General features: G+C 49.7%; 1 protein-coding gene across 1 annotated transcript in view; it reads right to left on the bottom strand.

Moving 5' to 3' along the window:
* LOC140390281 (cytochrome P450 2K1-like) overlaps positions 1-8363 on the bottom strand; it is a 50827-nt gene extending 42464 nt beyond the window's left edge. Inside the window, exons 1-3 of the mRNA XM_072475304.1 lie at positions 8079-8363; positions 4310-4472; positions 2971-3120 (exon numbers count right to left, since the gene is read on the bottom strand). Coding sequence (XP_072331405.1) covers positions 2971-3120; positions 4310-4472; positions 8079-8279 — 514 coding nt within the window. The 5' untranslated portion in view covers positions 8280-8363. The remainder of the gene's footprint in view (positions 1-2970; positions 3121-4309; positions 4473-8078) is intronic.
* Between the last annotated feature and the right edge of the window lie 3680 nt (positions 8364-12043).

Here is a 12043-nt window from a genome sequence, read left to right as displayed (position 1 = left end):
CAAGGCCAGCGGCGATGGTCCCAGTCCAGCCGGCGACCCCGCCCCCAACCAGTGCCAGGGGGCCGTTGCCCCTCAGGGATCCAATCACCGACGGGGAGGGCATCTGTAACAACAGCCATCCAGCCGAGTCGAGCCAGGAAACCACGACCCAGGGGACGGAAACACAGGGGACAGACACAGAGCACACCACGACACAGGGGACCAACAAAGAGGGGACTGACACACAAACCAACACACAGGGGACAGACACACAGCACACCACTGTAGCGCACAATGACTTACGCGAGACGAGAAGCGATGGAGTCGATCTAGGCTTTATTAAGCGAGACTTGTCCCCAGCAGCTCAGCAACAGAATGAGGCTGCGGGGAGAAGCTCGGGCTCTTATACTCCGCCTTCAGGCAGATCCAACCAGGACCCAGGACCTGTCAGCCAATAGCCTCTCGGCTTCACAGGTACCACATTACCCCTAATAAATACCACCACAACCACGACACCGGAGACCCCGGACTTAGGGTCCGATGAGGACATAGACTTTGTGCCACTGCTGTCTCCTACACCCGCCACCATCTCAGAGATTATCTCTTCAGCTGGGCTCTTTAGTGAGGAGGCTTCTGGGACACTTGCTGGTGCGCACCACACAGCCGCTCCGGTACAGCAGGTGGAGGTAGGAGCAGCCGATGGGCCGGACGGTCGGAGGGCAGCCCGGCCCCAGCTAGCGAGCTGCCGCCCGGACGGGTCCCGGGTTCCTGGAATATCCACTCACACCCATAGTTCCGGTGCAGTCAGAGACCCAGGGACTACAGGAGGGGATGACGGCCGGCTTCCAGCACCTGCGGGCCCAGGTGGAGGAGTCCAACCACCTTCAGGGAGTGGGGCCGGTCATGCATGCCACCCAGGCTGAAACCGCACAGGTGTCGTCTGCAGTGGAAGCACTGGGGGCAAAGGTGTTGGACATGGGTCAGGTTATGCAAAGCCTAGGGCTACCTGTGCAGGCGGGGGCCGTGGCCCAGGACATGACTGCCCACTCATAGGCAGCTATGTGCCAGAGCCAGCTGCAGATTGCAGTAGCGCTCCTCAGTGTGGCCCAGTCCCAGCATGCCATTGCCCAGTCCCAGCATGCCATGGCCCAGTCCCAGCAGGCCATGGCCCAGTCCCAGCATGCCATGGCCCAGTCCCAGCAGGCCATGGCTGAGAGCATCGGCACCATTGCCCAGGTGCTGGCCGGCATCGCTGGGATGGCCCACTCCCTGAGCTCCACGTTCAGACCCTGGTCGATACCAGAGCAGGCCTCCAGGACTGGCAGCGCCAGGTGGCAGGGGGGGGGGCCTTGGGGGATGGCTCCGCTTGCACTCCCGTCCCATAGAGACGCCCGGGGAGCCATCGGCCACTCCGAGGGAGGAGGGGGTGCTGGGTCCCGTACCGGTGCCTCCTGCAGGGGACTTGCAGGAACTGCTGGAGGCTGGAGTATGGGAGGAAGCCTTGAGGAGGGTGACTGGGTCCTATGCGTGTGCCACTCTGAGTATCATTCAATTTATTGTTCAGTTAAGTCCATAGAGCGCATATGACGGTGTCCAGAATGAGTAGGTTCTTTGAGGGGGTGGAGGATAGGTGTGTATGGTGTGTGTTGGGGCCCGCGAATCATGTTCACATATTTTGGGCCTGTCTGAAGCTGCAGGGATTTTGGCGGGGGTTCGCTGACGGGATGGCAGAGGTACTGAGGTGAAGGGGGTTCCGAGTCCAGAGTTGGCAAAGTTTGGAGTGTCAGATGACCCGGGAGTCCAGGGGTGGGGGGGGGGATCGAGAGGCTGACGTCCTGGCCTTTGCCCCTCTGGTAGCCCGGAGACGGATCTTGTTCCATGGAGGGACACGGAGCCTCCGAAACCAGGGGTATGGGTGAGCGACCTCACAGATTTCCTTAGATTGGAGAACATTAAATTTGCCTTAAGGGGGTCGATGGAAGGGTTCACCCGGAGATGGAAATCATTCATTGACTTCTTTCAGGACAGTTAAGTTAGCAGGGGGACAGGGGAATGGGGGGTGGGGGGTATTAGGGTTAACTGAAAAAGTGGAGGCAGAGAGGGTGGGGGGTATGGGAGGGAGGGTGGGGTGCGGTTGTCGGCTATTTATTGAGTTGTGCTTTGACCTCCTGCTTGTTACCTGTTGGTTATCTTTTTTCCTCCAGGTTGTGGTTTGTTTGATGTTTATTTATCAATGCCTTAATGAACATATATTTTTTAAAAGTTTGACTGCACCAATTTAACTGTCTCAATGCAGTTTGAGGAAGTTCTGTTTCATTCGGGCAGCACGGTAGCACAGTGGTTAGTAACAATTGCTTCACAGCTCCAGTCCTAGGTTCGATCCCCGGCTTGGGTCACTGTCTGTGCAGAGTCTGCACGTTCTCCCTATGTTTTCGTGGGTTTCCTCCGGGTGCTCCGGTTTCCTCCCACAGTCCAAAGGTGTGCAGGTTAGGTGGATTGGGAATGCTAAATTGCCCTTAGTGTCCAAAATTGCGTTTAGTGTTGGGTGGGGTTACTGGGTTATGGGGATAGGGTGGAGGTGTGGGCTTGGATGGGGTGCTCTTTTCAAGAGCCGGTGCAGATTCGATGGGCTGAATGGCCTCCTTCTGCACTGTAACTTCTATGACTACTATGATTCCAGTGAAACTCATTTGTGCAGATGAGAATTTCTTTTTTTTTCTTAAACTTAGAGCACCCAATCCTTTTTTTCCAATTAAGGGGCAATATAGTGTGGCCAATCCACCTAACCTGCACATCATTGGGTTGTGCGGGTGAAACCCACACAGACACGGGGAGAAAGTGCAAACGCCACACAGTAACCAGGTGCCAGGATCGAACCCGGCCTCATAGGCAGCAGTGCTAACCATTGTGCCACCGTGCCACCCCTAGATGAGAATTTCAAATGAATAATTAATTGCAACACTTCACGTGCCTGACACACAAAGTGGTCACCTTTATGGCTCTCAACGATGTTCACAAGTAAGTTGACCTCTTCAGCAATCTTGTCTTCAATGGATTTCTTGTCCATCCCAAAGCCACGGAGTTTTGATATCACAAACCTTCGTGTGTCCTGCCATTGCTTCCCGTCACTGAATGTAATACCTAGAAGTGGCACAACAGCAGCTGATCAAATATTGCATAGAATGGGAGCGTATGTAAATGGAAATCATTTTCATTCATATAATAATAAACATAATCTTTATTGTCACAAGTAGGCTTACGTTTATACTGCAATGAAGTTACTGTGAAAAGCTCCTAGTCACCACATTCCGGCACCTGTTCAGGTACACTGAGGGAGAATTCAGAATGTCCAAATGATCGAGTGGCAGGGTAACACCTTGGGTGGGAGTGTACGCCCCCGATGCGGTGGAACACCCTCTCCGCATCCTTTCCCACCTTTTAACCAGTTATGTTAAGAGAAACAGCCTTCTCTTTACTCCCCTCCCCCATCATTGTCCAGTGGTCACTGGAGGCAGTTTGAATTGGCCTAAATTGGACAATAATTGGCCAATTACAGGCCTCAATAGGTCAAAGGGCCAGCACTCTAGGAGGTGCCTCCTCCACACCTCCTGTATTATGAAGACCAGGTCGGGGTGCGCAGGAAGGTGCTGGGATACCCACCTGGCATATTTTAGGTTACCCTCCCATCCCCCCCCCCACCCCAAGCTAAGTTCTTGGGGTGAGGGTGGGGACGGGGCCTGGGGTGGGGACAGTAACATCCGGCCCTTGGCTTCTAACGAGCTGAGAGAGAAGGCGGTCAATGAGCCATAGCTCAATTCCGCAGTCTTCCATCCCCCTTTGAGATCTGCGATGCGACAAACTGATTGAGCCGAGGAAACAACGCAAGAAAAACACAGGTTCAAATTGTTATGTTACAGTTTGTGGTAATATGTTGTTAGTCTTTGCCTTGTGGTCCAGAATGGTCTGATGAGTTGATGATAAAGAAACCACCAATCTTTAGATTGAAGCAAAACTAATTTACTGAATAACAATTAAACAAATAAAGTTCACACACACTACTGAGCTGTAACTACTAATAAAGTAAGGTTGAATCTGTTAAACAGCAATCTATAATCTCGTATTAACTAATGATGACCTCGTGTTAACTCTCTCTCTGATCTAAACTACTCCTCGTGCTGTGATCAATACTTCTCCTTTGCTAACATTCCCTGTGGTCTGATATTTATTCTGGGAGCTGGTGGTGCCCTCTAGTGTTGAATTACACTGAGATGTAATAATTAATCCTTCACAGGCGTACCGATATACATATCATTACACAAATGTCAATTACCACGTCGGAACGAATATTCGTCAAAGGTCGGAATGTGTGGCCTCCCGGCGAATTGATCAGCATGGTCCACAAGAGCCTCCTTCACCGTGTCATAGCCCGCCAGCACCACTGCCTTCTGTGCCCCAAGCGACACTGAAAATACACTTCCGTATTTCTCTGAGAGCTAAAGGAGAGAGAGAGCTTTAATTAGGTTGAATTGTCCTTTCTCGTGAGCGACAGTGAAGAACGAGTCGTGGGAAAAAGAGAGAGGAAACGAACAACTGATTGAGCCTCAAAGCCCAGCCCCTCAATCTGGTGAAAGTTAACGCCTCAGAATCATCGTCGATTCACAACCATCATAACCCGGGATCGCCCCAATAAACATTGGATTTCAGTTGTGATCAAATGGCCTCCTGGGCCATTGGAGGCCCTCGGGTGGTTGAGCTCTGGGCAGGGTGGTACCCTGGCACTCCCACTGCCATTTGAGCACCTGGGGCACTGGCTTTGCCACCCAGGGTGTCTGGGTGGCACTGCCAAGCTGGCAGGGGCAATATCAGGATACCAGGCTGGCAGTGCCAAGGTCCCCAGGCGTCAGGTTGCCAGTTATCAGGTCTGGGGTGTCCTTCCTTTGAGAGGTGGGATGAGGGGTCCCGAGGACCCCCTGAGAGATGCGTTGGGGTACTGGGGGGTAATGAGGCCGCAGTGGGGAGTATCGGGGGGGCGGTGTGTGGGGGGATGGGTTAAGAGTTTGGAGCGGCATTTAAAACTGGCTCCCTGAACTCTTCCTGCACTGATGAGCTGAGCTGGTCAGTACAGGGAGAGAGGTAAGTGTGGCCTCGGCAGGCCATTCCTCGTTGAGGGCAAAACAACCGTCTAGTTTGAAAATGGGGTTGTTCTTGACGCTGCAGGCGCCAAGAAACACCCTGCTGTATGTTCCCAAAACAAGCCTCTGTTTTCTGGGCATTAAGTCGCACCCTCCATCTCCTCAACCTCCTTAATATCACAAATCAGCTCCGGTGCACCGATAATCCTTGTAAACCGACTGGAATTTGTTTTTTGACGGATGGATCAGTCACCAAGCAAGCCAAACTATTTTGCTGGGCGGCAGGTCCTGTTAACGCCCAGACTCCAACATACTGGAGAGGCAGTGGAGTAGTGGCATTGTCACTGGATGAGTAATCCAGAGACCCAGGGTAATGTTCCGGGGACCTGGGTTCTAATCCCACCGCCACTAGATTTGAATTCAATAAACATTCCGGAATTATAAGTCCAGCGATGACCATGAGTTGCTTGTCATGAAGAACCTTTAGGGAAGGAAATCTGCTGTCCTTACCCAATCTGGCCTGCACATGACCCCAGATTCACACAGCAATGTGGCTGACACTTAGCTGCCCCTCTGAAATAGCTGAACAAGCCACTCAGTTCAAGGTCAGTTACGAATGGGCAACAAATGCTGGCCCAGGAAGTGACGTTCGCTTTCGAATTCAGTGGAACCAACCAACAAACCCTTTGGTTCTCCGGGAATATTTACTGAGAGGCCCTTTTCCCATTCCTGATGCACTCTGGCCTTTTGAAGGGCAGGGGAGTTATCCCCTGATGTCCCGCTCAATTTTTATCCCTCAATCAACATCACATAAATCAGATTATCAGATTATCACATTGCTGCCAGTGGGATCTTGCTGTGTAAATTGGCGGCTAGATTTCCTACAACAGTGACAGAATACACTTCATTGGCTGTGAAGCACTGAGCGAGTGGCCGTGAAAAACACTATCAATGCAACCTTCCTTCTTTCACACTTTCAGAGGCAGGTTTAGCACACTGGGCTAAATAGCTGGCTTTTAAAGCAGACCAAGTCAGGCCAGCAGCACCGTTCAATTCCCGTACCAGCCTCCCCGAACAGGCGCCGGAATGTGGCGACTAGGGGCTTTTCACAGTCACTTCATTTGAAGCCCACTCGTGACAATAAGCGATTTTCATTTCAATTCATCTCTGTCTCCTCAATGTAATTAATTATCTACATAACTCAGAAAAATTCAGGACGCTTTAATGTTACTATCACTTATTAGGAGCCTTCTCCCCTTGGTGTAATTAATTGGCTGAACACTGGTTAATTAATTGGATGAACACAGTGGTTAACACAGTTGCTTCACAGCTCCAGGATGCCAGGTTCGATTCCCCGCTGGGTCACTGTGCGGAGTCTGCACATTCTCCCCGTGTCTGCGTGGGTTTCCTCCGGGTGCTCCGGTTTCCTCCCACAGTCTAAAGATGTGCAGGTTAGGTGAATTGGCCATAATAAATTGCGTGGGCGCTCTGCCGGCAAAGCAGAGGATCTCGCCGACCGAGAATCCCGCAGGTGATATTTTTTGACTAAGTAATTTTAACACGTGTCGTTGATTAAAGTAAATGTTCACTAGCACACTTGCCTTGCCCAACTCCTTGTGAAGTGACATTATTTTGCAATTTTCTTTCTCCTCCCATTTGGTTCAGTCACAGTCCAATTAGGAACCAGACATCACACCCTCAGAATTTCAGATCACCGACTCACAGAATCTCAGATCACAGGCTCAGAGAATCTCAGATCACAGACTCAGAGAACCTCAGATCACAGGCTCACAGATCACAAAATCTCAGATCACAGATAACAGACTACCGGATCACTGATCAGGAACCACAGATTCACAGATCAGAGACTCTCAGATCACTGACTCACAGTCCACAAAATCTCAGATCACAAAAAGAGACTCATAGATCACAGAGTCACAGATCAGAGACTCTCAGATCACAGATCATAAAATTTCAGATCACAAATAACAGACTCTCTGATCACAATTCACAGATAATAGACTCACTGATGAGAGACTCTCAGATCACAGATCATAAAATTTCAGGTCACAAATAAGAGCATCTCTGATCACAACTCACAGATAATAGACTCTCTGATGCGAGACTCTCAGATCACAAAATCTCAGATCACAAAATCTCAGATCACAGATGTCATGATATCCACATCAGCATATCATGGTGCAATCACACACACACACTGATGGACAGGTAAATGGACCAACCAACACACACACATCACAGCCAATCACCAGTGAGAGCACACGCACTATAAAACAGGGAACACCACAGTTCCCGTTCATTCTACCAGGAGATAGCTCAGAGCACAGAGCTCACAGCGTGCCACTCAGACATACACCATGTGCTGAGATGTGTCAGAACACCCAACACGACAACAGAAAGCAGACGTAGATCACAGATTTTCAGACAAGAGATCACAGACTCACAGACCACAGATTCAGAACTACAGTTCACGGATCCAGAATCACAGAATTACAAGTCAGAGATGCACATATCCAGACTCTCAGATCACAGGCTCTCTGGTCACAGACTCTCTGATCACAGACTCTCTGATCACAGACACTCAAATCAGATTCTCTCTGATCACAGACTCTCATATCTCAGACTCTCTGATCACAGACTCTCACATTACAAGCGCTCAGATCAAAGACTCTCAGATCAAAGACTCTCAAATCACAGATTCTCAGATCATATGCTCTCAAATTGCAGTCCCTCAGATTACAGTGTCTCAGATTGTAGACTCTCAGATTACAGGCCACACACTTAAAAATCATCAAAGATGTGCTTCATCTCAAGGTCTGTCCTTTCCTTATTTCAGAGCCCCACCCACCCCCCCTCCATATCCCTTCCCCAACCCCTCCACCCCCAGCACATCTCCTTGGGATGTGTAACTGGTGCCCCAGTCCTCAGGGAAAGATTCTCACTAACCTGCATGAGAGACCAGTGCAGCCTCTTGAGGTCCAGTTGGTGCAGGTTGCCGATCAGGGGTAGGGGACTGGGTCCGGGAGGGAGGTTGTCTCCCACTCCGCCCTTACGTCGTACGAGGGAAACCAGCATGACAAGGAGCAGTGTCAAGGCCAGTAGGCCCAAGGTGTAGTCTGTGGGGCAGATACTGGAGGCAGACATCATATGCAAACCAGAAACAGGGAAATGAGAATCCTGCTCTAAACTGGACTTGTTACTTTAAAATGGAACGCCAGTAAAACTGGGAAATAGGAATATTTTCTGATCTTATCGTCTGGTTTGGCCCTCCGGTCCCTCCCCTTTCTGAATGATTGCCAAGCAACCGCCTCAATTCCTTAGTCGTCGAGCAGATAGATTTTAACCCATACCTTCCCTGTCCAGACAGTTATACTTTAACTGAACAGATTATTGCACACGACTCTGACCTTACAGTTTCCGATATTCAATAGCGTTTGACCTTGAACAGGGAAACCGTGACGTGCTGGACTGCATTCCCCTGGGAGTGAGGCTGTGAGGCCTAGCAGAGTCCATTCAGACAGAGAGAAATAGAGAATATGTTTTGGATCCGGACCCACAATTTAGACTGGATCTGAAGCTGCAGGTCTGCTCTTTTTCTGTCGCTGCACCTCAGAATGGCAAACTTCCTGGTTCAAGTCCCACTCGCACACAAAATTCTTCAGTGCCTTACTAAGGGAGGGCTGCACTGTCAGTAAGGCCGGGCAGGATTCTCCTTTAGCTGCCGGTGAAATCGGGGCGTACGATCAGGCGGAGAATAGCTCCCGACACCGAAATCGCGGCCAGTGCCGGTTTGCCGCCGAATCGCGATGCCGCCCCTCTAAAATGGCGTCAATGCGATGCACAATACGTGTCGTTGCAACACCGGTTGTATATCATTAGTGGGCCCGCCTGCGATTCTCCACCTCCGATGGGCTGGGTTCCGAAGAAATTATGAACCTGGTGTGGTGGCTGCTCTGAGAGAGAGAGAGGGGGGGTGTACAGTCAGTGTCCAACACCACCAAAGTTCGCCGACAGCCATGCCACTGGCCAGGGTCCTTCTGCCAGGGCTGGAGAGAGTACTGGGGTTGGCCAGGAGATAGCTGTGGGGTCGGGGTGGATGGGTACGCTACACCATTACCACAGTCAGCAAGGCAGCCATGCAGCTGTGCATGCTGCTGACAGCCCGCTTTAAACCTGGTGCCCTGGGTCATTTAGCTGACCCTCCCCCATGGCACTCCCCTGGGTATCCACTGCCCCAGCCAACCCATCAGCTTTATGGGCATGTTCCAATACAAACTGTCCCATCTTTTCAGCCCCGATCAGTGTGCGTCTGGGGTGTGTATTGTGTAGCCATTTGGGATGGCCACTTACAAGGGGAAACATGGCCACTTACAAAGGGAAACATGGCCACTTGCAAAGAATCATGGGAAATATGGCCAATGCAAAATCCAGACAAACTCAGAGCTTAAGTGTATATTGGCCACTAGATAACCAGACACTATCGAAACCCCCAGCCAATTTGCATTCCAATGGCCCATTTCCGCAGAACAAAAGACTTGTACTGAGGTATCAGATACAGATCCCGACTCATCGGCGCCACTCCCTTCACCCAGGAAGCCCAAACAGCCAAGGTCAATGACCGCTCAGGACACGCCCAGCCTTCAAGGCACCCGCCCCTTTATTGGCTAAGATCGAGGGCAATAATCGAGGCCTGCCAAATTCTTGGCTCCAAAGCTAAGGGCTGCCCAAAAGAGCGCAAAACCCCCGAAGGATAAAAAGAGAAACTGCCATGTGTTCAGTCTCTTTTGGCCCCAGCGCACCGGCACTCTCTTGGCCCCGGCTTACTCCTAAAATCAATTGCAGCACCACGACCAGAAGCAAGTTCAAGACCAACGATCGCTACCAGATGGATGAGCCCAGCAGAAACAAAGTCACTTCTCCAGACCCAGCCACGCAAGATCTGAACAAAGGCCTTGTTCTTCTGCATAAAGCCGGCTGCCTGAAATTAAGTACAAGTTGTTGTCGTGTTAGGTTTAATTTAGCTTGTAGTGTTTTATGTTGCTTGTCAAAGTAATTCTTGTGTTTAAATAAACTATCATTAAACTTGAGCTAGCTAACTGGTTGTTTGGTCTTTGATCGATATCCGGTAAAGCCTTGTGGTGGTATCATTTGATACCTGGTGACTCTGAAAAGCAGTATCTTCATTAAAAATATCAGTATCCAGTTAAAAAGAGCAACATTATTGGTGATTCCGGTGCGAATTGGCAACATTATTGGCGACTCTGGTGGGACTCGACCTAGAAGTGATTTTGTCACTCCGCGAGAACCCACAAAACGTTAAATTAGAAATGCAATTGGGAAAAGTGAAAGAAACCAGGTGTAAGGCCCGTATCGATCAAATCTCCAAGATTCGGAAGTGTGTATTAACTTGCATGCGTACAAAGGTAACCTCGTTAGATTTTGTTGCGTAAAACTATTGGGAGTATTGTGAACCAGAAAATAGCTTAGGCCATACCCGCTGTTCGAATCGGTGCCTTATTCCCCCTGTCCCAAATTTACGCTAGAGAAACAGGGATTACGGTAGGAAAAGAGATACTAGTAGCAATGGCAGCAAAGGCAATGGAACGCCTAATGAACCCGCAGGAATCCAAGGTCGCAGCGACCAGTAGAGCAGAGCAGTGCTCAATATGGGAAGAGGAATTGAAAAAGTACTTAAAGGGGAAAGGATGTCCCCTTTGGTCCAAGTTTTGTTCAAATGAAGAGTCAAGTCCAGGAAGCATAGGACAAACCTGGTGGGATAACCTAACCGAGATACATAAAAAGAATGTATGAAAAGTTCATGAGCCGATGGCAATCGTGTCCTGTCTGGCACAATTGCGGGGCACAGAGGAGGTTGTGAGGATGCTCCGCAGACAACTTGTAGAGAAAGAGGAGAAGACTGAGGGAAATTTTAATAAATGTGAGAAAGTTAACGAGCAACTCCAAGAGCAGCTAGCAGCTAAAGACAAGGAGATGGCAGATGTCAAATGGGCACACTAATCTTGTATAGTTTAACTAAGCAGCTTTCAGACATAATACGATAAGGCCTACCAAGATACACAACGCGCAGTTTTGGCAAGAGAAGAGACGGAACAATAGGCAGAACAGTTAAAGAAACAATGCACAGATTTGAAGGCAGCTTTACGAGCACTCCATAGTTCCACAACGGAACAAAGGCAGAGTTCAGTAGATCATGCCAAATGTAGGCAACAAATAGCCAGGTTACAGTCACTGCTCTCAGTGCATAGCGGATTCAGAGACACCTTTGGACCCAATTTAGATCAGGAAAATGGTCCCGATTGGAAGGAACTCAATGAAACTGCCCATAGATATATAGAAGACACTGAGAATCAGAATAGAGCCCCCCAGGCCCCGAAAAGGAAAGCACCCGCACCACCGACTGAACAGGCAGCACACAACCCCATAAATCCAGTCCCCGCGCAGTGCAAGTCATTGATTGACGATGAGCCCGATTTCGTGTACACCACCCCACTAACCATCACACAATTGAGAGATGCCTGCACCAAAATTGAACCGTTCCAACCCATGTTGCCAATTTGCACCGGAGACGCCAATAATGTTGCTCTTTTAATGAGTGGAATACTATCCCACCAGCGTCACCAATAATGGTGCCAAGTCTGGGGTATCTACTTTAGTCAGATATTAGTCTGACCATTATTAATGAGGATATTGCTTTCAGAGTCGCCAGGTATCAAATGATACCACCACAAGGTTCAACCGGATATTGATCAAAGACCCAACAACCAGTCAGTTAGTTCAAGTTCAATAATAGTTTATTTACACACACGATTAACTCACACATGCAACATAAAAACACTAGAAGCTAAATTATACCTAACACTCCAACAACCTGTACTTAACTGCAGCCACTC

Source organism: Scyliorhinus torazame, chromosome 14, assembly GCF_047496885.1.
Source record: "Scyliorhinus torazame isolate Kashiwa2021f chromosome 14, sScyTor2.1, whole genome shotgun sequence".
In the NCBI taxonomy this organism is placed as follows: Eukaryota; Metazoa; Chordata; class Chondrichthyes; order Carcharhiniformes; family Scyliorhinidae; genus Scyliorhinus; species Scyliorhinus torazame.
Note: the sequence above shows the minus strand (reverse complement) of the source record. Positions and strands in the feature narration are given on the sequence as shown.